Raw genomic sequence first — 27,393 nt, forward strand, 5'->3', positions numbered from 1 at the left:
GGGATTCTATTCTCTCTAAGTCTGGATGGGGACCTGGACAATCTTCCTCATTTTTTTCTATAACCTTTCCTTCATCAATTTGTAAGTTAGTTAGAATGAACTTTCCACATACACCTGCCATGGAGGCAAGTAAGTAGTCTTAAGGCTAGGCAGTTGTTTTTTTTTTTCACCTTGCTTCATTATACCCTGCAATGAATAATAAGTGTCATACAGAAATGTATTATTTCAATGTTTGCTGAATAAATGAGTGGATAGGAGATGAAGGTTAGAAGAGGTAGGTTATAGCTTTGAAACAGACAGAACAACACACATATGAAGAAAAAAAACGCCAGAATAATTAAAACATAGAAAAGAGAATTAGCTCAATGTGAAGGCCTTTGTTGCCATAGTATTATTATACTGTGGTACAGAAAGGTTGTTCAGCTTTGGTTCGTAGTCAATAGGCATGCAAACCATAATATGTGGATCCTGTTGATTTTTTTCTAAGAATAGGAATACAAGAAAATGTTTCTTTATATAAAAAGGATTCCCTTCCAATGAAAGATGTTATTAATCACAGAAAGTGTTACTTCTTTGGGCCAATAGTGACTATTGAAAACCAAGCTGTTTTTTTATTTTTAAATTTTTATTTTTGGCCAGTCCTGGGGCTTGGCCTTAGAGCCTGAGCACTGTCCCTGGCTTCTTTTTGCTCAAGGCTAGCACTTTACCACTTAAGCCACAGCGCCACCTCTGGCCTTTTCTATATATATGGTGCTGAGGAATCGAACCCAGGGCTTCATGTATAGGAGGCAAGCACTCTTGCCACTAGGCCATATTCCCAGCCCCTGGTTGTTTTGTTTTATTAGTTAAATTTTGTTGATAAGGTGTTGTGCAAAAGGGGTACAGTTACATAATAGGGCAGTGAGTACATATCTTGTGCTATCTTACACCCTCATTTTTCTTTCCCTTCCCTAGATCAGGTAGGCATATATACAAGGCTAGGCAGTTTTGGTACATTATGTATACCTTTGTATGCTGATGGGCCAGTATGTCAAAGGATCCTGCAGTTTCATTAGTTATAATTTCAGCTATTGCCTGGAGCCAATTAATGTGATTAAGTATGTAAATCAGGGTGTGATAAGCATATGACCCATCTTCTTCCCAAGTGACAGAACTATATAATGACTTGCTCATAAGACTATTCATTTTCTTTCCAATTGCCAATTTGTAAGTCACTCCACTTTATCTTTACTTTTGCATTACATATGGAAAAAAGATGGCCTGATTGTGCCAGTATGTAAGATCTGAACCAAGTGTTGCGTAGCATCATATAAGCTTGTTTCTCACAGATCCAATACAGCCTCCTGGGTGCCTGCCAATCTATGTGGTGAGATTGACTCAAGCTGCCCAGAGATCAGAGGAGTTGGCCGGTGGGTGGGGCTTGGGTTCCATGTGGTATGGTATTCCCTAACATTGGGTCATTTGGGTGGTATCATTGTAAAACTTAACAAGCTAAGTCCTCTAGTGCAGTGGTGAGATGCCCTTTTGGGAGGAAGATACAGTAATTTCTGATGATAGAAGCTTTTAGGAGCCAGATACTTTTCCTGGGATTGGGGAAGGTGGTCTCATTAAAGGACTCCTGTGGGTCCTCTGTCTTTGCTTCCTATAGCCAGTAGTCTTCCAGGTTGGTTCCCTTACAACCATGAGGTAAGATTTAGTGTCTGGGCTATGGACTTGGCTAGAGGAACAGATTTTTGGTCATGATAGAGATTGGAAACTCACTCCACATTTCCTCGTAAAAGAAGTGAAAGACTTGGTAAGAGGAACTCTGATGAGTGATTGTGAGGAGCTTAACTGTGCAGCAGTGTACCAGGGCCTTCATCCTTCCCATCAACCAAAATGCTAATTGCTTGTCTGAAAATTTACAAAGTTACAAGCACCAAGAGTGCAGTTGTTTCCTGTTTCAGACAAGTTGCTTATACCACACACAGCTCCAATAAGGGCAGCAGAGTCCTTCACAATAATCAATATGCGAGCTGTTTTCTGGACACATACTTGTCTCTTAGCATATAAGCTCTTCCCAGACTAGGCCTCTACAGTAGCCCCAAATAACAATGTTTTTAGCTATTGCAGTGCATACATCAAAGTATATGGACATAGACACAGGTTGACTAGGGTCACTACTTCTGGTATGGTCAATGATGTCCCCAGCTCTGTGAAAGCTACAGACATCTAATCATTGCTCCTAAGGGTGGTAGGTCAGATACATTCTAGTTACTATGGGAGCACATTAAATAGATGGTAAGCTTGTGGGAGTATGATCCAATGACAGTGCCTGCACAGGAGAGTAAGTATGGAAAAGTAAAGTCTTGGTGACAACACTTCTTGCCTTGGTAATCTGTATACATGAGTCAACAGTTTGAGGTTTGGGAATCCTTGAGCAGAAAACAAATTAAGTTTAACAAGATGAAACCATCGAAAGGATCAATCCTTACTTCCTCAATCTTCTCCCATGTGCAGATTAGTTTCCAAAGTGACTAAAGCAGGGCTCTCATCTCACTGCCCAGAGGTAGCCAGAGATTCTGGAAGGAGCCTCTGAGCAAGGGTATGGGCATTCCAGAGGGTAATCTTGCATGGTGGTGGGGTCAGGGATGTACTCCCACTGGAGAGAGGCTGGATCCAGGGAGTACTGCTACCTTAACTACAGTAGAGGTAGATAAAATAACAACAAAAGGACCCCTCTAATGAGGTTTTAATGGCTGGACATTCCATTCTTTCACTCCCAGATTTGTAAAGGTATGTGGGAGTTGTCAAGCTAATGGGGAGTCTCTCCCAAACCCAGTCATTGATTTTTGAGAGTTGGCTGAGGACTGGCATCTGTTGTCTCAAATAAGGCCACCTGTTTCTTTGCGGTCACCTTTTATACCCTTGATGGGGGTGTGTGTGTCCATAAAGGACTTCAAAGGGTGAAAATACTGTCCACTTGATAGGACTAGATCTTTAATCATGCTAAGGGTAGTAACTGATCCCAGTGTAGATGAGTTTCCTGACATAGTTTTCTCTACTGTAATTTTAGGGTCCTATTCCTGAACTTTGGGAGTGGTAGGTTGTGTACAACTTTCAGATGATTCCCAAGCTCTTAGTTACCATTTGTACCACCTTGGCCACAAAAGTGGCTGATCCAATAGACACAGGTATTCCAAAGGGGGTGAAGATTTCCCTTAGCAGGCCACTTCCAAGGCCTTTGTAGTCTATATGCATTAGATTATATTAGACACTGCCAGAGACCACACAGACACCCAGGTACAGAAGAACAAAGGAAAAGTTTATTGCTGGCAAAGGGGGCTGGCAAGACCCCTTCTCACCAGGAGAAGTGAGAAGAAGTGTGGTCTATTGTCTGGGATGACATATATAGTAGTCTAGGAAGTTTTGGAGGCGGGTGTGAACGTGCAGACCAGGGTCTTCACCATGCCAGGCTATAATTGATAGCTGCTGTCAAGGGGGTCCTGCAGCTGCCTTGACCCTGGAGGTCACTTGTAAGGGGATCTTGTTGTTTTACATGGTAATAAAATATACTAAAGGAGTGCCATCTCAAGGAAGATGGGGTGGAGGCTAATTATTTACTGCCCTTACTAGGTGGGCCTAGTGTTGCCCAGGGAAGGAGCACGCTAAGCTATGGGAGAGTAGGCTATCAGGTTTACAATATGGGAAATATTTCCACACATCTTGAGAAGGTACAGACATTAATAGATAGTTGTATCCTTGGACTTGTAGCTTTTTAGTGAAGTTCATGATTGGATTTTCAAGAGACATCCCACCAATGTTCTGTACATTGGACAGTACTCTTGGCTCCTGCTGGGAATTACTTTTGGGCCACGGGCTATATCTTTTGCATACCACCTTACTTAGGCTGTAGAATAGGGGACATAAAAGTTCTGGATTAGCATGGTCTTGAGGGTTGTTTGCTCTCAGTGGGTGCTTTTATGGAACTGCTTGATAACTATGGGAGCCAGACTTAGGAATGGCAATGCAACCAGCAGCAAACTCCCACTGTTGTGGGGTCCACAGATCGACAGGCAATGAGACACTCAGATTAGAAAAATTTAAAGAAAATTATTGAGCGAGAAAATACTGGCGTGCCAGGACTTCAGTTCGGGATCTCACAATGCAGTACTGGGCCATCTCAGAAGGCTGCTTATACCCAAAAATGACAGGAATTTTTCTGTCACTTTCAAGAGGTGTTGGTCACAACAAACAGGTCAGGGTGCCTTGATCTTCACTGGAGATCATCTAACAACCAGGTGGCAAAACAGGATGACACTCTCAGGGGTGTGTGTGTGTGTGTGTGTGTGTGTGTGTGTGTGTGTGTGTGCTACAGGTGTGATCAATACAGAGCAAAACAAGTTTAAAGCAAGTTGGGTAAATACAATTACATAACTTTACAGGAGGGGCCAGCTTCAGAAAAATTTTAAATTGAACACTACAGAACAGTAAAAGAAAAGTTTTACATTGAACACTACAGAACAGTATTAGCAATACTTTGTTATTGAAAGCTAGCATAGCAACATATTAATGATCTTCATCACTTCACCATCTGTATAGTACAAAACTTACCTTCTCAATCTTGAACCAAGCCTGTTCTTTTGATGTGTAGATCCTATTCAGCTAAGGGACAAGGGAACACAGCAGCTGTCAGGGCAGTTGGGAGTCAGTCCTCTTGAAAGGGCTGCTTGTTGACCTGTCAGCTCTCTGGTTTCCCTGAGCAATTGTGGCATCTCCTTTTTGGTGCCCTCAGTATGTATAACTGACACCCAATTAGGGGCCAATATAGCATCTAGTAGATGGAGGATTCTTGCCCATACTTAATATTTTTTTCCTTCACAGTTAATGAGGAATCTCTCTTTATATAGGGCCCCATAGATATGAGTGGTTGTGAAGGCATATGTAGAGTCAATATAGATGCTTATCAGTAATCCATTGAGCTGGCATGCCCATGTTAGGGAGATGAGTCAACCTTTTGTGCCTAAATTCCAACCAGCAGCAGGTGGGCTTCAGTGACTGAGTGCAGAGCTTTCACTGCATACCTGGCAAAGTATATGCTGTCTTAGATAAAGTGCATGCTGTCCTGGGCAAAGCTACTGCCATCTGTGAAGTATTCAATGTCCAGATGGCTGATTGGTTGGATCTGGCCAGCTTGGGAAAACCTCATCTATAATGTGTAGGCAGTCATGCTCAGGGGGCACAAATCAACCAGGATTGGGGTGGCTGGATTTAGAGTTTTGACAAATTCCAGCCAGATGTATGGGTTTTCACATAACTTATTTTGGTATTTGACCATCCGAGGGTTGGTCAGCCAATAATTTCCCTTATACTCTACCAGAGTCAGGATGGAGTGGAAACTGCTTGACAAATGTGGGAGTTTTTGCCCTAGAGTAAGCTTGTCTTCTTCTGTGACAAGGACAGTGGCTGCTGCTAGAGCACACAGGCAAGGCAGCCAGCTTTGAGAAATGGCATAGTTATTTTAACAAGTAAGCCACCAAATGGTGCCAGGAGCCTAGTAGCTGGATCAGGACTCACTCCTGACAGCCGTCCCCTTTCGCTCATAGACATCCAGGAAAAGGGACTTCATCAACATTTGGCAGGCCTAGGAGCAGGGGCATTTGTAAGTGTGTGCTTGCTGTCTCTCTCTAGAAGCTTTCTCTTGCTGGGCTCTGGTGGCCCCATGCCTGTAATCCTATCTTCTCAGGAAGCTGAGATCCAAGAATTTTGGTTCAAAGTTAGCTCAGGCAGGAAAGTCTCCAGGCAGGTCATCCTGCCTTCACATAAACTGGGATTAAAATTGCTCACCACCCCATCTTAATTTTGAATTTATTCATTTCAGGAACAATCCCGTTCTGATGTATTTGAATGTTAGGTCATGTACATCACTAGGACTACATATCCTTCTTTGAAAGCAGGTGACTCAGTGTTTATATTTGTCTGGCCTACATGACTTTCAAAAAACTTCAGTTAATGAATTTTATAACCCAAGAGCCAAGTTCGGAATCAGCATATAACATACTCATTAAATATGACTGTTCACTGATTAGCCTTGCTAATAACATTTACTGAAGTGCATACACTAAGTAATACGAAGACCAGTATTAACCCTCTTATGGCCTATCTGGCTTCCATACTCCCATTCTCCAGCCATGTTACTGGCCCGTCTCAGTCTCACTCAAGTTACACCCACTTGCGAACCGCCAGGCAGGAGGGGGGGGCTGGGCTGGGCTATTGTTTGGCCAGAAGGTCAAAGTAGTCTCCATCAGGGAGTCCGCAGGCGGGCTGGGGGGCAGCCGGGGTCGGGGTACCAGAAGCCTGCAGGATCCATGCAGATCCTCGCAGTCCCCGGCAGGCCGAGGCCACGCGCCCCCTCGGCACGCAAGCCCCCCCGGGCTTGCGCACGCGCGCGTCCCCGGCAGAGCGCGCGCGTCCCCGGCAGAGCCTGGTCTGGCGGGCGCGGGCGCGAGCGCGGGTGGGGCGGGTGGAGGCTGTGTGGCTGAGGTACGGAGGGGAGGAGCCCGAGTCCTCGCCACTGCCGCTGCCGCTGCCGCCGCCGCCGCCGCCGCCTCCGCCGGTGAGGAGCATGTCTGCAACTCGAGCCAAGAAAGTGAAGATGGCCACCAAATCATGCCCGGAGTGCGACCAACAGGTGGGCGTCGCAGCCGGGCGCGCGAGCCGGCGGGACGGATGCGCGCAGGCGGGCGGCCGTTGCCGGGCGGCGGTTGGCGGTGCTGCGCCGAGGCCGCGTCGCTGGGTCCGGTCTGGGACGGAGTGGAGGGACTGCGGGGAGCCCACGGGGGCGCAGCCCCGAGTCGTGGGGCGTGTTGCCCCGACCCGGGGCCCGCCGGCTCGGGGACCGCGGAGGGGCCTTGGGGTGCGGGGGTCGCGGCCCTTTCCGTGCTCGGGGCCCGCCGCGGTACCCGCCTCGGAGCGCGGCGCCGACTCCAGCCACGCTTTGTTCCCGTTCAGACGTGCGCGTCCCACCTCAGCGGGCGGGCCGCAGTGGGGACCGCCGCGCTCCGAGGCCGTGTTTACGAACTCGGGACTTCCCCTCTGACATACTGTTTTTAATCATGCTTGACCTGGAATCTTTTCCTTTGCCTTCATTGGAACATGATATGATAATGTCCTCGATTCTTTCCTTCTGGGCATTCGTTATTCGAATGGTCGCTTTATTTACGGTTACAAATTGAATATTCTCGCTTCCAAATCCTCAAAAATATTTATATGATTTCATGAACTTGAACCTTTTTGTATATTCTGAGTCCCTGGTGTAAGTGGCAATTAAAAAATCTCCTTTTATGTTTTCTACCTTTTAAGCTTGCCTCAATCTTAAGCCTTACAAGTCTAATGAGTTAACTCTCAATCAAAAGCAAGAGTTATGCCAGTTTATGCCACATTTCTAGGTTACTTCTTTCCTTTTCCACTGATTTTTTTTTCCAAAATGACTACCTCTTTCTCCTCCCCTTTTATTTCCCCATAAGTCAAGAGTAATATGAAATAACTGGTGGCTTTTTTAATAAACTAATTTTAATACATTTTTTAAGGAGCAATTTCTTCTTGGTTGATCAAATCTTCTAACAGAAAACACAGCTACATGTATTGTTTAGTATTATTTATGGACAGTGATAAAAATACTAATTAGAGAAGTGGAGAATCCAGTTTATGGGGTTCTACCAGTATGCATACAAAACAATGTAGTTATGTTTTCCAAAGTAAAGAATTGCTTTCCTTGTTACTATTAAGCTCAGTTTGTTAAATTCTAACAAAATTGGACTTTGTGATGTCAGTCTATGGCAGATTATTTCAGTGTTTCCAGTTAATAGTGCAGAAATAGAAGTTTTACATAGTATGCATTACACATTCCATTCTCTGTAGGGTACAAGTTTTTGCAAGTCTTGTCCTTGTTTTACTTGACATAAAGGAAACTTTCAGAAATATAATCTGCTTTTAATATCTCTTTCAAAGAAAGAGCAGACTATAATAAATATGTAGGAGCCCTTGAAGCTGTTTAACAAAATACGTTTTATTTGGAAAGGTCACATTAATTTTGTTACACAAGCACACATAGATATTCTTTTGTAAAAAACAGCTATTTCTGGTGTGCTCTAGCTGCCATAAAATATCATTAACTGGGTTGACTTAAAGAATAGAAATTCTTATAGTTCTTGACTCTTGAAGTCTAAGATCAGAGTGTTTTCTGGTATTTTCTTGGCTTGAAGATATATGGCTGGCTTTTAGTGTCCTTATGTGGTAGGTGGAGGGCAAGCTTCCTCATAAGTAACTAGCCTCATTATGAGGGTCTTACCCCATCTAAACTTCATTATTTGTGATATTTATTGGGGAAGAGGTTCTGGAGATGAACTCAAGGTCTCTTGCTTGCTAGTTAAGTGCTCCTCCACTGAAGCCACACACTCCTTTTCCTAAGGCTTCATCTCCCAATGTCATCACATGGGAGAATAGGGATTCACTATATGAATTTTGGGGAGGAGGGCACACAATTCAATCATAGGAAGCTAGTCAGTCAGTGTGCTAGTTTAACTACTTAATTGGATATAATGTACTTAAAGAGAAATGAATACTTTGGGTGAGTTAGCTAGGTGTGGTGGTGCACATGTGTAATCCCAGCCACTCCTGAGACAATACAAGCAAAAAAAAGAGTTTGAAGCCAGCCTAGACAGAAAGATATGGACAACATAACTCAAAAACAAAGTACAAAATGAAGGGGTGAGAGCAAGACTGAAATAGTTGTCTATGCAAATAAATAACAAACTCAAGGGTGGGACCATAGTTCCAAGTGGTAGAATGCAAGATAAGAAAGACCTGTGTTCAGTTCCCAGTACTGAACTTTCCCAGTGGTAAAGTGCTTGCCTTGTATACATAAAGCCCTGGGTTCAATTTCTCTGTACCACATATATAGAAAAAGCCAGAAGTGGCACTGTGGCTCAAGTGGTAGCTAGCCTTGAGCAAAAAAAAGAAGCCAGGGACTGTGCTCAGGCCCTGAGTTCAAGCCCCAGGACTGGCAAAACAAAACAAAAAAAGGTGTTGCTACCTCTCCTGTAGAATGCCAAAATTTAAAAAAAAAAAAAAAAAAGATTCTTGCCTGTCTCTTGCTTTCTTTTGCATATATTTTGTTTTGGCCTTCATGTTCTAAAAATAGAGCAACAGTGGGCACTGGTGGCTCACACCTGTAATCCTAGCCACTAAGGAGGCTGAGATCTGAGGATTGTGGTTCAAAGCCAGCTGGGGCATGAAAGTCCATGAAACTTTTATCTCCAGTTTACCAGAAAACTGGAAGTGGTGCTGTGGTTCAAAGTGGTAGAATGCTAGCCTAGAGCAAAAGAGCTCAGGGACAGAACCCAGGCCCTGAGCTCAAACCCCATGACCAGCAACAACAGAAAAAATACAGCATTTTTTTTCATTAATAGGAATTTTGTGTGACATAGGGAATGTATCTGCTATAGGTATCTTTGATTCTCTTAGTAATAAAGAATCTACAGTAGTTTTTCTTTATTTGTGGGAATACATTCCAAGAGCCCCAGTGGTTGTCTGAAACCCTAGATAGAACCAAACACTATTATTGTTGTTTTCCTATAGCTACATGCCTATATAAAAGTTACCTTAGTACTAATAAAAGAATTAGAACAATATGTTGTAGTAAGATTTCATGAATATGGTCTCTATTCATTTTTTTCAAACTATATTCACAAGGTTCTTGTTGACCTTGGGTAACTAAAACCTCAGAAAACAAAACTGGGTAAGGTGGGACTACTATAAATGAGGTTTTAGAGCCTTTTAAAATCAGTAGAATAATATGAGATCAAGGATTGTTTTTATACAGCATTTCAATAACTTTTTCTTTTGGAAATGCAAAAAATCTTAAGTATACTTTTCAAGAAACACATCAATAAGCCACCAGTAAATGATACATTGAAATTTTTTCCTTATTTATTTATTTATTTATTTGGCCAGTCCTGGGGCTTGAATTCAGGGCCTGAGCACTGTCCCTGGCTTCTTTTTACTCGAGGGTAGCACTCTACCTCTTGAGCCACAGCACCACTTCTGCCTTTTCTACATACGTGGTGCTGAGGAATCGTACCCAGGGTTTCATGTATACGAGGCCAGCACTTTACCACTAGGCCATATTCCCAGCTCCTTTTTCCCATTTTAAAATCCCACAAGTCTAGCATTAGAACTCTCATTAATAAATCTTTAGCATCACTGGCTGAAATTAAAGGAAAATTTAGTATGTTTGCTTAAGAGCCCAGTTATACCATAATGAGATTAGTAATACTCAAGTTACCTGCAGGATCTCTGGGTTGTGCTAGCTGGTGGTGGTCCCCCCATCCCTTGTAGGGGTTGAGAAGAAATTTATATTTGTAAGTAGAACATTAGAGTTAGCTAAGACAGATGAAGGTTTACCCACCAGAACTCAATAAGAGATGAAAGCCAACCAGTCAACTGTACTAGTGTTTGTGTATCAAGGTTTCAAAGCCATATGTAAATTTCTTATCTAACACTCTCTGTTAGTTCTGTATATAAGATGATAATGATTTTCATATATATGACAAAGACCTCAATTCAATTTATTAGGTTCTAGTAGCTAGAAGAATATGCTTAATGGAATAGCAAAGGAGCTGTTGAATATGAACATTATGCTTCTCTGTTTTTGGATAGCATTAGTTTAGAACAGTTTTACATTACCGTAGATCTCCTTATGACATGTTTAGATGGAAAGGAAATGAGTCAGTACCTTGAGCTTGGTTTCTGTGAGGATGTGAAATTAAAAAAATGACAAACATCTACTTTGGGCAGATTTTATACTATTAAGACATACACTATTTATGTTTACCATCATGGATTGAAGGGATTTCATCACATTCTTAGTACAGCAGGCAGTTAGTCATGCCTCTTTAATATGATTCATTTGCTTCTAAAGGCAAATTAAGGATCTTGTTGTTCAGTATTTTTATGCGAAGAGAAGAACTGTCTTGCCACAATTTCAACTTAGCTTAATAGATGGAATATATTCTAGATAATGAAAAGTCCCAGATGGATTAAATTTTTTTTTAGGTTTTTATTTATGTATTTCTTATTATTTTTTGTGCTAGGGCTTGAAATCAGGGCTTGGGCACTGTCCCTAAGCCTCTCTGTGCTCAAGGCTAGCACTCAACCACTTGAGCCACAGCGCCACTTGCAGCCTTTTCTGTTTTGTAGTACTGAGGAATTGAACCCAGGGCTTCATTTATGCTAGGCAAGTGTTTTACCACTAAGCCACATTCCCAGCCCCAGAATTTAAAAACTTTATAATTTGACTTCAATAGAGCTGGCAAACAACATTTATCTTTCAAAGAGAATTGCAGCTATATTACTGATTATTCTGAGAGTACTTTATTATTATTATTAATTAAATTTTGTTGACAAGGTGTTGTGCACTGAGAATACTTTTTTAAGATTAATATCTGACTTCTGGTGAAATGTTTTGATTCAAAGGATTGTTAACTTTACTATTAATGAGATGATTATGGAGGTAAATCTAAAAATATTTTTCAATGATTTTTAACATTTGTGTTAATGTTGATGGTGGGTGCTATCAATATTTTTGGTATTTTGGCTCAAAGCCAGCCTGTGCAGAAAAGTCTGTGATAAACTGTTATAAACAACATAAAGCAGGGCTGGAGGAATAGCTCAAGTGATAGAGCACCAGCCAAGCAAACAAGCTGACTATGCTTGAGGCCCTGAGTTTAAACGCTGACAAAGAAATTATAGGCATAAGGTAGAAAAATAGCTGTAAGAATTTTGCCTGAGAGAAAGAAAAAAAGACAGACAAAGAGAAACAAGGAAGGAAGGAAGGAAGGAAAGAAAGAGGAAAAGAACAGAACAGAAAAAAACAGTCAAGGAAAGCTAACCAACAGTGTTAATAAAAATAAAGGCATACTTCCCTCAGACTACTTACAAAGACCAATTAACCAGATTCTCCACAACAAGCAACACCATTCTGTCCTGCAAAAGAGAAATGAAAACACCAAATGAGAGGCTGCACAGAATATTTTCTTGTAACCTAGTACTGAAAGCATCAACTCTGGGAATACAGTGCTATGCTGAGAATTAGTTTCTGTGGTTCTAAGAACAGCCTTGCCTGGGATCCAATACTGAATCTCTACCAGGGTCACAGAGCGAGGACTTAGACTACAAACAAACCTTACCTCATCTCCATAAAAGAAGCTATCAGCAAAGTAGAACCTGGACATTTCCGCCTTCCCTCCCCCCACCCCCCCAAATTCACTAGATTTGAGCAGTTGGGCCCATGTCTCAGTGGGGAGGCTAGTGGTGTGCTGATGTCTTTCTTTTTTTGTTTTTCTTGTTGGTTGTGCAGCTTGAACTCAGGGCCTGGGTGCAGTCCCTGAGCTCCTCAGCTCAAGGCTAGCACTCTATCACTGGAGCCACAGCACCACTTCCAGTTTTCTGGTGGTTAATTGGAGAAAAGAGTCTCACGGACTTTCTTGCCTGGACTGGCTTTGAGCCATAATCCTCAGACCTCGGCCTTCTGAAGTAGCCAGGATTATGGACATGAGCCACCTGCGCAGATCTGGTGTGCTGATTTCTTAATAGTTACAGTTCTGTCATGGATGCTTTTTAATTCTCACCCAAATCAACCCTTCCAGCCTACATTCTCTCATTAAAAAAAAAAAAAAGTGCCAGTAGCTTCTGCCTAAGCTCCAGAAGCTAAATATTTTTCACTTTCCTTTAGGTCAAATCCCTTCTGGTCATGAAAGATTAGCAGGTAGCAAGGTGCTTGTAGTCTCAAAGTAGAGCTGTGGCTCAATGGTAGACAGCTAACCTTGAATGAAAAAGCTAAGGGACAGTACCAAAGCCTTGAATTCAAGCCCCAATACAGATACAGATATAGACACAGACACACACGTGCACACACATTTGCATATACACACTCATGAACGAACACACACACACACACACACACACACACAGAAAGATCAGTAGAGGTTTATTGAATTCCTATGTGTTAGGTTCTGTGGCTCAGGCCACAGAATTGAGGAGGCAAGTAGCCTCCCTGTCAGTCACTTGCCAAAGTCATTCTGAGTCAAGACCCAGCAGGGCTGGCCCTGGGCTCTAAGCTCAGGGTAAACATTATTCAGATAGTATGTTAAAAACGTTAAGGGATAACTTTTAGAAATAGATTTCAGTCATCAAGCAGTAACCATAGTTTGAAAAAAAATTGGGCTCATTTTGTAAAACCTCAAACCATAGGAAAATGCATACTGTGGGAAAGAGTAAGTAATGAAAATGATTCAAGAGGCCATACATGCCAGTTTGCTGGGGGACAACCTGGGTTTACTCCCGCTGTCCTGATGTGACTGTTAACAGTGTGCCTTTCACTCCTACAGGGTCCCCTGCAGAGGAGGGAATACTTATTCCTGTCAAGGCTCATTTGGATATTTGCATTTTTTGCTAGCCATATACAATGATCAATCCTGTGAGACAGTCATAGACAGCTTAAGCATATGAGGCACATCTGTCTCTATCTTGTCTTGTACCAAATGATTTTTTTGCTGCTGTTATTGTCCATTGTGAGGCATGAACTCAGGGCTGGGGAGCTATTCCTTAGCTCTTCTTTTGCTCAAAGGGTACCGCTTTGAGACATAAGCTCCAACTTCCTGTTTTTTGTTGTTTTTTTGTTTGTTTGTTTTTTGCCAGTCCTGGGGCTTGAATTCAGGGCCCAAGCACTGTCCCTGGCTTCTTTTGCTCAAGGCTAGCACTCTTACCACTTAAGCCACTCCCCACTTTTTCTATATATGTAGTGCTGAGGAATTGAACCCAGGGCTTCATGTATTCAAGGCAAGCACTCTACCACTAGGCCATATTCTCAGCCCCCACTTCCCATTTTTGAATGGGTAATTGGGAATAAGAGTCTCATAGGGACTTTTCTGCCTGGGCTGGCTTTGAACTGCCCTCCTTAGATTTCAGCCTCCTGAGGAGCTAAGATTGTAAGTGTGAGCTATTCCAAGTGATTTCTTGAGCTTTATGTTGCTCTTGGGCAGGATATTACCTTCCACGGTGGGACATTCTCTCTTGATATTTCTCCACAGCAATGATCGCTCTTTAAATGTTTGGTATATATGTTCTTTTAATTCAATCTCTATAAACTAACAAATATTTTGTTTACAAGAAAAAAAAAAAGAATTTTGTCTGAGATCATTCCTGCACTTCTACCGTACCTTCTCTTGCGCTGTAAACTAGTGACTAAATTTTTTTCTTTCTTCCTTTCTGTTTTTTGGGGTGTCAGGAGTAATATCAGGATCTTCTCTTAGAAACCTGACCTATTTTTGGTTGTCTCCTCTTTATCACAAATGGTTATGGCTTGAGTCTTGCTTTTCCTGTCTAGTGTAATTTATCTTTTCTCCATTTTCATTCTCTTCCACTTGAGCCCTCATGATATGCTAGGATTTCTTAGCACCTTAACTACTCTCCCTTTTCCAATTTATTATGTAACAAACTGTTATAAAACAAAATTTTAGGAAAGATATTTTTCCCTGTGTACTTTCCCTGCTCCTGATCCTATTGAAGTTTTCTGTTTTTACTCACATCTGCACAAGTTTATCTTGAATAAAATTGCTTAGGATATCAATATAGTAAGGTATTAAAATATACTGTACACATTAGGTAAATGTGAGTTTGTATACATCATATTTGTCTCTAATTTCTTTTTTTTTCAAATTTTTATTATCAAACATGTACAGAGAGGTTACAGTTTCATACGTTAGGCATTGGATACATTTCTTGTACTGTTTGTTACCTTGTCCCTCATACCCCCCTCACTCCTCCCCCTTCCCCCCCCCCCAGGTATTCAGTTCACTTACACCAAACAGTTTGCAAGTATTGCTTTTGGAGTTGTTAGTCTTTTTTTACCCTGTGTCTCTCAAATTTGGTATTCCCTTTCAATTTCCTGCATCCAATACCAGTATACACAGTTTCCAATATACTCAGATAAGATTACAGAGATAGTGTAGGTACAACCACAGGAAGGTGATACAAGAACATCATCAATAATAGAAGCTACATATACACATGGGACGTTGAAAGTAGTTACAACTGTGATATAACAATTGTCTCCATAACATGGAGTTCATTTCACTTAGCATCATCTTATGTGTTCATAAGGGTATAGCTATTGGGCCTTGTGATGCTTTGTTATGACTTTCCTAAACCTGTACTAATTATTCCCAATAAGGGAGACCATAGAGTCCATGTTTCTTTGGGTCTGACTCACTTCACTTAGTATAACTTTTTCCAAGTCCTTCCATTTCCTTACAAATGGGGCAATGCCATTCTTTCTGATAGAGGCATAAAATTCCATTGTGTATATGTACCACATTTTCCTGATCCATTCGTCTACTGAGGGGCATTTGGGTTGGTTCCAGATTCTCGCTATGACAAATTGTGCTGCGATGAACATTGTTGTGCTGGTGGCATTACTGTGATTTTGTTTGTGGTCTTTTGGATAGATACCCAGAAGTGGGGCTGCGGGGTCATAGGGGAGATCTATATTTAGCCTTCTGAGGAATCTCCATACTGCTTGCCAGAGTGGCTGAACCAGTTTACATTCCCACCAACAATGAAGTAGGGTTCCCTTTTGGCCACATCCCCTCCAACAATTGTTATTGTTAGTTTTCTTGATATATGACATTCTTACTGGGGTGAGATGGAATCTCAATGTTGTTTTGATTTGCATTTCTTTTGTCTCTAATTTCTTTTAAAGAGGCAGAGTTTCAGTACATCTGTGGTTACTACCTCAAGTCATTTATTCATTTGAAGAGATTACATAAACTGAGAAATTTTATGATAGAAAAATACTAATATGTTTTCTGTTTTTTTCACTGCAGGTTCCTGTTGCGTGTAAATCATGTCCCTGTGGCTATATATTTATTAGCAGAAAACTTTTAAATGCCAGGCACTCAGAGAAATTACCACCTTCTCCAGGTAATTGTGAAAGTTTAACATAACTTTAGCTTTTGTATCATTTTTTTTTTTTTTGAGTGCTGGTCCTGAGGCTTGAACTCAGGGCTTGGTCCTGTTACTGAACTTCCACTTGTCACACCTCCACTTCTGGCTTTTGGTAGTTAATTGGAAATGAGCCTCAGGACTGCTTTCCTTCCAGAGCTGACTTTAAAGTGCAGTCCTCAGATCTCAGCCTCCTGAGTTAGAATTACAGGCCAGAACTACCAGCATGTGGCTGTTTTTTCCCTTTTTATTCTTTTTGCTGTAGGGGGAGTTGAACTTAACCCAGTGCTTTCCTCACAGTAGGCCAGGTAAGAGTAGTTCTTGAGCTATGCCTTACCACTCCGCTTTTTTTTTTTATTATATATATATTTTTATTATTAATTGAACATAAATTTTTTTACAAGGTGTTGTGCAAAGAGGGTGCAGTTACATAGTAGGGCAGTGTGTACATTTCTTGTGATATCTTACAACCTGTTTTTCTATCCCTTGTCTAGGTCAGGTAGACCCATATGCAATATACAATGTATATTGATGGTGCTGGGGTTTTGGGCTTGCTCAGCTTGTTTGTTCAGCTGGTACTCTACAAGGTAGAGCTACAACTCCAGCCCATATTTTTTTTTTAATTGGTCATGGGGTTTGAACTCAAGGCCTAGGTGCTATCCTCTGAGCTTTTTCTTTTTTTCTTTTTTTTTAACCATTCTAAAATTTTATCTGTGACATGTAGGCTTCAAACAGCCTAATTAGCACATAAAACTTGTTCCAATTTGTTGGTACAACTATCTTCCTGAGCTTTTTCTTTCAAGACTAGTGCTCTACCACTTTGAGCCACAGCAAACTTCTGGTTAATTGGTGCTAAGAGTCTCTGAGACTTTCCTGTTAGCAGTTGGCTTCATAATCTGATTCTCAGATCTCAGTCTCCCGACTAGCTAGAATTATAGGTTTGAACCACTGGCACCCACCTAATATGTTTTATTTTAATTATTTTCCTCTCACAAAATATCAACTTGAAAGTTTTTTTTTTAAATTGGTGATTGTGGAAAAATGTAACTTTGATATGAATATAATTTTTATGACTCCCTGCTTGAGAATATCTTTAAAAATACATATATGTATATATGTATTTATTTTTATTTTTATTTTTTCTGTTGGTTCTAGGGCTTGACCTCTGGGCCTGGGTGCTATCTCTGAGCTCTTCAGCTCAAGGTTAGCTCTCTACCACTTGGGCCACAACACCACTTCTGGAGATAAGAGTCTTACAGATTTTTCTTCTCAGACTAGCTTTGAACTGTGATCCTCAGATCTCAGCCTCCTGACTAGCCAGGATTACAGGTGTGAGCCACTGGTACCCGGCTTCTAAAAATATTTTGTTTGAACTTGTTGCTTTTCTTTACAGCTTACTTTAGTTATACAGAGATTTTATTGTTAAATTTCCTCATAAGTTTACAATGTATTCCAGACAATCTCACTGCTTCATCGTTCTCTTTTTCCTCCTACCAAAAACATTTCAAAAGGTTTCCTTTTATTTAAAAAATGCCAAAAGTTTTCCTGTCTGTTTTGACCATATTTATCTAGTTGCTTTTCTCTTAGTGTAGACAAATTGGATTTATTCAACAAGTATGTTTATTAAATGATGAAGTTTTGTTACTTATTTTTTAATAAAATCAGAACTTTATATAGTGGACTCAAAATAAAAAATTGATTGTAAACACATACTTACTACTTACTAGATGCTAGGCACTGTTATGAAATCAGGTTCGTTGCATTCATGTAGCTTATGGACAGGTAAATAGGAAAAATAATTACATTGTGATAAGTCCTTAAGAAATTGAAACTGGGTATTGTCCTAGCATAGAAGACCTCTCTGAAGAGGTGACATTTAAACTGAGCCCGAATATGAAGAAAGGATAGATAGACATAATAAAATCAAGGAAAACCTATTATTAACAGGTGAAAACACCAAATGCTAGACGCAGAAGCTCTATCACTTACTCCACTGGTACCCTTTTGTGTTGGCTATTTTCTTTTCTTTTCTTTTTTTTTTTTTGCCAGTTTTGGGGCTTGGACTCAGGGCCTGAGTACTGTCCCTGGCTTCTTTTTGCTCAAGGCTAACACTCTGCCTACTTGAGCCACAGCGCCACCTCTGGCCGCTTTCTATACATGTGGTGCTGAGGAATCGAACCCAGGGCTTCATGTATACAAGGTAAGCACTCTTGCCACTAGGCCATATTCCTAGCCCCATGTGTCGGCTATTTTCAAGATAGGTTCTTGATTTGTTTGTCACCGGGACGACAAGTATGTACCACTGTGCCCAGCCATTGTGCTTACCATAGCTTGGGATGCAGGTGCATGTTACTACACCCAGACATTGATTTAGATGGAACCTGAAGCACTTTTTTTTTCCTTTTCTTTTTTGGTACTGGGGATTGAAACCAGGACATTGCACTTGCTAGACAAGCACTTTGCCGCTGAACTACATCCCAGCCCTCAAGCACTTATACTCAGGATTACCTCAAACAGTGATCCTTTGATCTCCACCTTCCAAGTAGCTGGGATTACCAGTTGAGCAACTATACCTAAGTTTCTTGTATGTTAAGCTGATTGTGGCCTATTAGACTCACAATCCTAGTACTCCTCATTTTCTGTAACAGCCATTTTTTGGTAATAGCCATTCTAGTCTGGGGTAAGATGAGGCCTCCTCGAATACACACATATTCATATAGGTATATGTGTGCATACATATATATCTTCATATATGTTTATATACACATATTTTATATATGTGATTACTTATATACATATGTGTGTTTATGTACATATATGTGTATTTTGCTGATGATCGATTTATTGAATATTTTCATATACTTATTAGACATTTGATATTTTCCTTTGAGAAATATCTATTTAGATCATTCACTTGTTTTTAAAAATTAGATTGTTTTCTTGCTGTTGGATTTTTTATGCATTTTTTTTTTTTTTTTTTTTTGCCAGTCCTGGGCCTTGGACTCAGGGACTGAGCACTGTCCCTGGCTTCTTCCCGCTCAAGGCTAGCACTCTGCCACCTGAGCCACAGCGCCCCTTCTGGCCGTTTTTCCATATACGTGGTGCTGGGGAATCGAACCTAGGGCGTCATGTATGGGAGGCAAGCTCTCTTGCCACTAGGCCATATCCCCAGCCCCTTTTTTATGCATTTTTTATATTAATCTCTTCAGTAGTTTGAAAATAATGTATTACATTCTTTCAGTTATCTAGTCTATTGATGTTTTTGTTTTCTGTGAATCTGTATTTTAGTTTGATACAATTCCATTTGTCTGTTTTTGCTTTTATTGCCTACGTTTTGGAGACATCCCAGCTACTCAGAAGGCAGAGATTGATAGGATTGTGGTTTGGGACTATTCTGGGCAAAACATTATCCAGGTCCATCTCAACAAAATAAGCTGGGCGCTAAACTCTCATTCATAGCCGAAGGTCAAATAAAAGTCTTCCACAGTAAGGAAAACCTGAAACATATCTCCACCAAACCAGCTTTACAGAAAATCGTCAAATATGTACTATACAGGGAAAACAATCAGGATCACAATATGGACAGAGAAGTGAACCTAAATAGGAAACCAGAATATTAGATCAAGAATTGGGAAGAAACAGCTTTTAACAAGATAGCTATAATGAAAGGAACAAATGATCATCTCTCAATCTTAACTCTCAACATTAATGGACTTAATTCTCCAATCAAACGACATAGGCTCATAAGTTGGATCAAAAATCAAGATGCATCTTCTGCTGCCTCCAAGAGATGCATCTATCCAGCAAAAGTAAACATCTTCTAAAAGTGAAAGGCTGGAATCAAATCTACCAAGCAAATGGCCCCCATAAGCAGGCTGGAGTTGCAATCCTAGTATCAGACAAAATTGACTTCAAACTAAAAATGGTAAGAAGAGACAAAGAAGGTTAGAGCTTAACTCAAACAGCCACCACAGAAAATCCTACAATTCATAGACACTAAACAACACATTGCTGAATCATCAGTGGGTCATTCAAGAAATTAAAACAGAAATTCAATTGTTTATGGAATTCAACCAAGATGAATACACAAAGTGCCAGCTCCTTTGGGACACAGCAAAGGCAGTACTCAGAGGAAAATTTATATCTCTGAGTGCATACACCAACAAACTGGAGAAACAGCAACTCAACAACTTAAGAAAAAGCACCTTAATCTCCTCGAAAGAGAACAACAAGCCAAACCCCAAGTGAATAGACGGAAGCAAATAATTAAATTCAAGTCAGAATTAAATGAGTTAGAGACAAAAAAAACATCGAAAGAATCAACAAAACAAAATGTTGGTTCTTTGAAAAAAATCAACAAGATAGACTCCTAGCAAACCTTACCAAAAAACGAAGGCAGCACACTCAAACAAGATCAGAGATGAAACAGTTAACATGACCACAGAAACAACCAAAATTCAGAACACAATAAGAGACTATTTTGTAAACCTTTATGCCAACAAATTTGAGAACTTAGAAGAAATGGATGATTTCCTAGAAAAAATTGATATTCCCAAACTCAACCATGAATATGTAAATCTTCTGAACAGACCCATATCCAGCATTGAAAACTAACAATAATAAATGTTGGAGGGGATGTGGCCAAAAGGGAACCCTACTTCATTGCTGGTGGGAATGTGAACTGGTTCAGCCACTCTGGCAAGCGGTATGGAGATTTCTTAGAAGGCTAAACACAGAGCTCCCCTATGACCCAGCAGTCCTACTTTTGGGTATCTACCCAAAAGACCACACACAAGAACACACTAAAGCCACCAGCACAACAATGTTCATCGCAGCACAATTTGTCATAGCGAGAATCTGGAACCAACCCAGATGCCCCTCAGTAGATGAATGGATCAGGAAAATGTGGTACATATACACAATGGAATTTTATGCCTCTGTCAGAAAAAATGACATTGCCCCAAATGGAAGGACTTGGAAAAAAATTATACTAAGTGAAGTGAGCCAGACCCAAAGAAACATGGACTCTGTTGTCTCCCTCACAGGTAATAATTAGCACAGGTTTAGGCAAGTCACTGCAGAGGTTCACAAGAGCCCAATAGCGATACCCTTATGAACACATAAGATGATGCTAAGTGAAATGAAATCCATGTTATGGAAACGACTGTTATATCACTGTTGTAACTACTTTCAACGTGGAACCATAGCTTCTATTATTGATGATCTTCTTGTATCCCCTTGCTGTGGTTGTACCTGCACTATCTCTGTATCTTATCTGAGTACATTGGAAACCGTGTATACTGGAATTAGAACTACAAAACTGAAAGGGAATACCAAAATCGAGAGATACAGGGTAAAATGACAAACGGCTACAAAAGCAATACTTGCAAAACTGTTTGGTGTAAATGATCTGAACAACTCATGGGGGGGAAAGGGAGGGGGGGTGGGGGAATGAGGGAGGAGGTAACAAACCGTAGAAGAAATGTATCCAATGCCTAACGTATGAAACTGTAATCTCTCTGTACATCAGTTTGACAATAAAAATTTTAAAAAAATAAGCTGGGCATGGTAGTACATGGTAATCATCTCAGCTATGCAGGAGGTGTAAGTAGGAGAATCTCAATTCCAGCTTGATCCCAGCTGACTCTGAAAAATAATCTAAAGCAGAGGTTGCTGGAGATGGATATATATGCTTAGTCCTCTAGTGATGTCAATAAAACAAAACAAACTGAAGTCATTCAAAATTTTAATTGTTATATAAAGATGGTGTGTGGAGCAGTTACAGTTATATAAGTTCGGTAATGAATACATTTAGTTTTGGACACTGTCATCCCTTCATTTGCTATTCCAGTTTTTCCCTCCTGTGCCTATCTACAAATTGTGTAGTTCATTTTCAGTGTGGTGTCTAGTGACAAACTAAAACCTCTGGGCCTGGGCACCGTCCCTGCGCTCTTCAGCACAAGGCTAGTGCTCTACCCCTTGAGCCACAGTGCCACTTCCAGTTTTCTGGTGGTTAATTGGAGATAAGAGTCTCATGCACTTTCCTGCCTGGGCTGGCTTTGAACTATGTATGATCTTTAGATTTCAGCGTCCTGAAGACAGTTTTTTCTACCATTCATGTTTTTGGCACACTTTTGTTGAAAAGCAGTTGCTTTGAAACAAAGTATGGTTATGTCTCCAAATTTGTCCCTTTTCCTCAGGATTGCTTTGTCTATTCAGGCTGTTTTGTGGCTCCATATGAATTTCATAATTTTTTTATATTATGAAGAATGCAATTAATTAGTTCTGGACCTGCGATGACTCAGGGCCTGGTTCTGTCCCTGGGCTTTTTTGCTCAAGGCTAGCACTGCACCACTTGAGCCAGAGCTCCACTTCTGTTTTTGTTTTTTTAGGGGGCAGGGGTAGTATTGGAGAAAAGCATCAGACTTTCTTGTCTGGTTGACTTCAGACTGTGATCCTCAGATTTCAACCTTCAATAGGATTTACAGGCCTGAGCTACCAGTGCTTGGCTGCTGTATTTTGATGAGAGTTACATTGGATCTGTAGATCACTCTGGGTGATTTTGTGAGTCAAAATTAATGATATTAACCATATATCCTAATCTGTGAATGTGAGATGTCTTTACACTTTTTGTGTGTGTCCTCTTCAATTTGTTTTTTGTTTGTTTGTTTGCCAGCACTGGGGCTTGAACTCTGAGCCTGGGAACTGCCCCTGAGCTTCTTTTGCTCAAGGATTGAGGCTAGCACTCTACCTCTTGAGCCACAGAGCCACTTCTGGCTTTTTCTGTTTATGTAGTACTGAGGAATTGAACCCAGGGCTTCATGCATGCTAGGCAAGCACTCTACCACTGAGCCACATTCCCAGCCCCCTCTTCAATTTTTTGAAGTGCTGACATTTTACTGTAGAGCCTGTTCTTTTTCTTGGTTAAATTTATTTTCAACGATTTAATTTTTTTGTATAAATTATGCAGTATGATTGCTTTTGTTGTAAGGTAAATGATCAGAGAAGCTACATTTTGAAGGATCGAATCTTGGTGTCTTTATTAGAGCGTTAGCAGTCTGCAGGCAGCCAGTTGTTACAAAGGCATGCAGCCTGCAATTTCCCTTAACACAGTTAGGAAGCAGACCAGAGAGGAAAGAAAGAAAGAACAAAAATAATATGAATGAACCAAGTCAGCTCCAATGGAGAGCTGAAGTGGGATGCCATGGTGACTGGAAATGAGCCAGGAGACAGAACATAGGATTTGAACGTGGAGACATGTGGCATGGCGACATGTAATGGTGCCTGAGCTGGTCTGTGCCTAAATAGGGTCAGGTCAGGGGTCAGTGTCACAGGAAGCTCCCAGTCCCAGGCACTGGACTGACCTGTTCAGTAACCTATAGGCCAAGTGTCCACCTCTGTCTAGGAATTCAGGAACACCCATCACCTGGGGGTGGGACTTCCCTTCCTCTAGAAATTCAGGCACATCAAGACAAGATGCAATTCACACCCCACAATTCACATGTGGCCAAGATGGGGCTGGCCAGAACTGACCTTACTTCAATTTCTTTTTCAGCAAATTTGTCAATGGTATTTCAAAATACTGCTGTTTTTGTATGTTGGTTTTATATTCTACAACTTTATTGAATTTGTTTGTTATAACAGTTTTCAGTGAAGTTTTTCTATATAAAAAATACTACACAGGAATTATTTGCCTTCCTCCTTTCCCGGCTGGAATTCTCTCTCTCTCTCTCTCTCTCTCTCTCTCTCTCTCTCTCTCTCTCTCTCTCTCTCTCTCTCTCTTTTCCCCCTGCTACAGCTCCACAAACCAGATTTTTGGTGGTTAGAGATAAGTCTCTTATGGGTTTTCTTTCTGGGCTGGCCTGCAACCACAATCCTTGGATCTCAGCCTCCTGAATAGCTAGGATTACAGGCATGAGCCACCAGTTCCCAGGACCCTCTATATCTTTCTCTTCCATAATTGCTCTTGCTCAGACTTCTAATACTATGTTAAATAACAGGTGTTTCTAGGTATCATCTTTTCTTATTACAGATTTAGAGGAAACACTTTTTTTTCCTCATTCAGTGTGATGGTGGACTGTGGGTTTGTCATATACATCCTTTATTGTGTTTGAGGTCTAGCCTTCCTTTGTTTATTGAGAGTTTTCATCATAATGTTAAATGAGAGTAGTACACTTTGTAGGTCACTATGCTTCAAGTGCTTATGATTGTTATATTTGTGTTCTAGACCATTTTAGTAAAAGGGAAAGTTAGAATTTATATAAAAAATTGTTAATACATATCTGAAAGTGAGTCACTTTTAGTAATGATCAGAGAGGTGCAGTCGAATGGAATATCATTCTTTCTGTCCTCATTCTGATAAAAAATGTAAAGAATTTTAAGTGCCAGCTGTCAGCAAAAAAAAAAAAACCAAACAGAAACTCAAGGCTCTGAGTTCAAACACTGGTACCCAAAATTTTTTTTAAAACATATGTTCAACTTAACCTAGTGGAAAATAAGCAATCTTTTCTAGAAAACTAAGGAATTTTTAAACAGTTTAAAGTTAGTTTTGGTGAAAGAAAAGTGATAGTGTTACCAATACAGCTATATTAAGAAACACTCAATGTTCATAGTGAATAATTTCGGAGTATATTACAACTATGTATGAAGATGGTATAAAGAATCTCAAGCTGTTATAGTAGGAAACTCAGGGGAGGGGAAGAGAAAGCAATAGAGAGTTATTTGGAGCAAAAAAATATACATGTCTAAAATGCCATAGTGAAGTGCTTTGGTACAATTTACACACTGAAGTAGTGACACAAAAAACAGGCTCTATGGGGGAAGGTGTGCCTAGGAGAAAGGGTTAATCTAATGAGGGAGAAGTGAATGAGGGTAAATATATTTGAAGTAATTTGTTTACATGTGTGAAAATAGAGCAGTCAAACCTATTGAAATTAGTTTGAGAAGAAGTTGTAGAGTAAGTATGATAGAAAAGGGTAAATTTAATTAGAAGACATTGTATACATGTGTGGATGTTACATGTTTTAAGAAACTAGAACTCAATGGGGCTGGGAATATGACCTAGTGGCAAGAGTGCTTGCCTCATATACATGAAGCCCTGGGTTTGATTCCTCAGCAGAGTGCTAGCCTTGAGCAAAAAGAAGCCAGGACAGTGCTTAGGCCTCAAGTCCAAGACCCAGGACTGGCCAAAAAACAACAAAATCCTAGAATTCTAGGCAATTAATTGTTCTTTGACACTTTACAAGACAGATAGGAGTATATTAAATCTTTTATCTTTTGGAAATAGAGATCTTTTTACCATCTTTTTTTTCATTTAGTAATTAATTGGATGCTTGAGAGTTTAAAAAGTAGCCTCGAGCTGGGTGTCCTAGATACTTAGGAGGCTGAAATCTGAGAATCATGATTTAAAGCCAGCCCAGGGAGAAAAGTCCAAGATACTTCCAATTAACCACCAAATCTAGAAGGGGAGCTGTTCAAGTGGTAGAGTGTTAGCTTTGTGCAAAAAAGCTCAGGGATGGTGGCTGGCCTGAGTTCAAGGCCTTGAACCAGTGTGTACACACATATACAGTAGCTTTGAAGGGTTGGGATGTAGCTTACTCACTGATAAGAGTGATTGCTTTCCATGCAAAGACCCTAGGTTTCATCTTCAGCATTACAAAATAAGGGAAGAGGAGGGGGACAGGTAGCCTTGAAATTAAACGTAAAATGGTCAGTTTGGTGGAATTTCTTTCTTTTGGGGATCTTAGGAAACAGTGCCCTTGTTTTAGCAAATGGCCTGTTTTCTTAAGTTCTTGGATTATAGTAGTCATGAGCCTCAACACTTAATGACTGCCAGAAAAAAATACTTTTAATAAAAGAGGAATTAAAGGAACATTGTGGTTGTCAAAATTGTCAAATATTGTGTAGTGGACCAAACCTTCTGTATGTAATAGTTACCTAATCAAATATGTGGTTAGTTAAGCAGTGTTAGGGCAAGCATTAAGCTTTTGCTATATTAGTGATTGTACTGATTTTGTTACCGTTACTAAACCATCTTATCTTCCTCACACTCAATGCAAAGAAAACACAATGGAAGAAAAATCTGTCTTCTTTATTATTCTCAGTAAAAGGATCTGCTTTACCCGAGGAGTCCTGGGAGCCTAGGGCTCAGTGCACTATTTTTTTTTTTTTTTTTTTGCCAGTTCTGGGGCTTAGACTCAGGGCCTGAGCACTGTCCCTGGCTTCTTTTTGCTCAAGGCTAGCACTCTGCCACTTGAGCCACAGCACCACTTCTGGCCGTTTTCTGTATATGTGGTGCTGGGGAATCGAACCCAGGGCTTCATATATTAGAGGCAAGCACTCTTGCCACTAGGCCATATCCCCAGCCTCAATGCACTATTTTGATTCTGATCCACTGAATAGAATCCTGTTCATATGTAGTGACTACACTAACTCCACTAGAGCTGTGACAGACTGAACCATTTCTATGAAATCTCCAGATCTCTGTAACAAAAGACCTTACAACAAAAATGTAGTACTTGATTTGGCTATAAATTATATCTGTAATCTATTTCTTTGGTATAAGAGGTCCTTTCTTAAGTACGTAAAGAAAAGTATTGTAGTGTAAAGATAGCTAGATTGATGTGTTGTTATGACAAAATAATGTGTAAATCAAAACCACCATCAGATTAAGAAACATCCAGAACTTTGATCAATTCTTCAAATAATGGAAGCAAATTCCTTTTCTGGGCTGACAGTCCTGTGTTGGCATTGCTGGAGGCCGTGAAACTCACCACCAGGGATAAACTATTGAATTGAACCACCTGGTAGGCGTTATAATAACAGATGATGCTTTTACTCCTTGAAAGAACAATTTTGCTACCTTGGTCTGTTGCATGGGCAAAAGCAGAAAAGAAACCAAGTCACAAAGCATGCCTAGGAGCATTATTGGCCACTTTGATTTAGGCATTTGTCTCTTATCTGATATAACAATAACATAGTATCCTTCTACACTTGGTAAATTTTTGTACAGGAACCCCTTTAGGTCATTCACCTTGATGAACCCCTTTCTATCATAGGATCAGTCTTGCACATCTGGGCTTCTTGGCTGCCAGAATATCCCCACGGTACTTGATCCAAAGACAGAGTCCCCTGCAAGCCTTTGTCACATGCTCATTCCTTTCTAAATTTTTAAAATAAAACCCGTTGAATAAAAAGTAAACAAGTTTTAATGTGATACTAGTTTGCTAAAGATGACCTCTTAGGGTAAGAAAAAAATTAAGTCTGTAAAACTTAGAATTTACTGTTAGTACCTTCTTCTGGCCATGCATCATCTCTGCCACAGGCCAGCAGTTTGGGAATAATCTTTTCTCT

At 40.5% G+C, this 27,393-nt stretch overlaps 1 protein-coding gene, 1 long non-coding RNA gene and 1 pseudogene across 4 annotated transcripts in view; 1 reads left to right on the forward strand and 2 right to left on the reverse strand.

Annotated features, from left to right (window-relative positions):
* Nucleotides 1–778: 778 nt before the first annotated feature.
* LOC125358506 lies at nt 779–11,110 on the reverse strand. The gene is made up of 3 exons (XR_007212319.1): nt 9,721–11,110; nt 7,057–7,059; nt 779–824 (listed from the first exon to the last, which is right to left on the reverse strand). It is a non-coding gene; the product is annotated as an uncharacterized LOC125358506 (long non-coding RNA).
* Nucleotides 6,500–27,393, forward strand: part of C10H16orf87 (chromosome 10 C16orf87 homolog) — a 59,785-nt gene continuing 38,891 nt past the window's right edge. For all 3 annotated transcript variants that reach the window (XM_048355686.1, XM_048355685.1, XM_048355684.1), the window contains exons 1-2: nt 6,500–6,670; nt 15,924–16,020. In XM_048355686.1, the coding sequence (XP_048211643.1) occupies nt 6,605–6,670; nt 15,924–16,020 (163 nt within the window). In that variant the 5' untranslated portion in view covers nt 6,500–6,604. The remainder of the gene's footprint in view (nt 6,671–15,923; nt 16,021–27,393) is intronic.
* Nucleotides 26,600–27,346, reverse strand: LOC125358353 (annotated as a pseudogene).

Source organism: Perognathus longimembris, chromosome 10 (genome assembly GCF_023159225.1).
Source record: "Perognathus longimembris pacificus isolate PPM17 chromosome 10, ASM2315922v1, whole genome shotgun sequence".
Taxonomy (NCBI): Eukaryota; Metazoa; Chordata; class Mammalia; order Rodentia; family Heteromyidae; genus Perognathus; species Perognathus longimembris.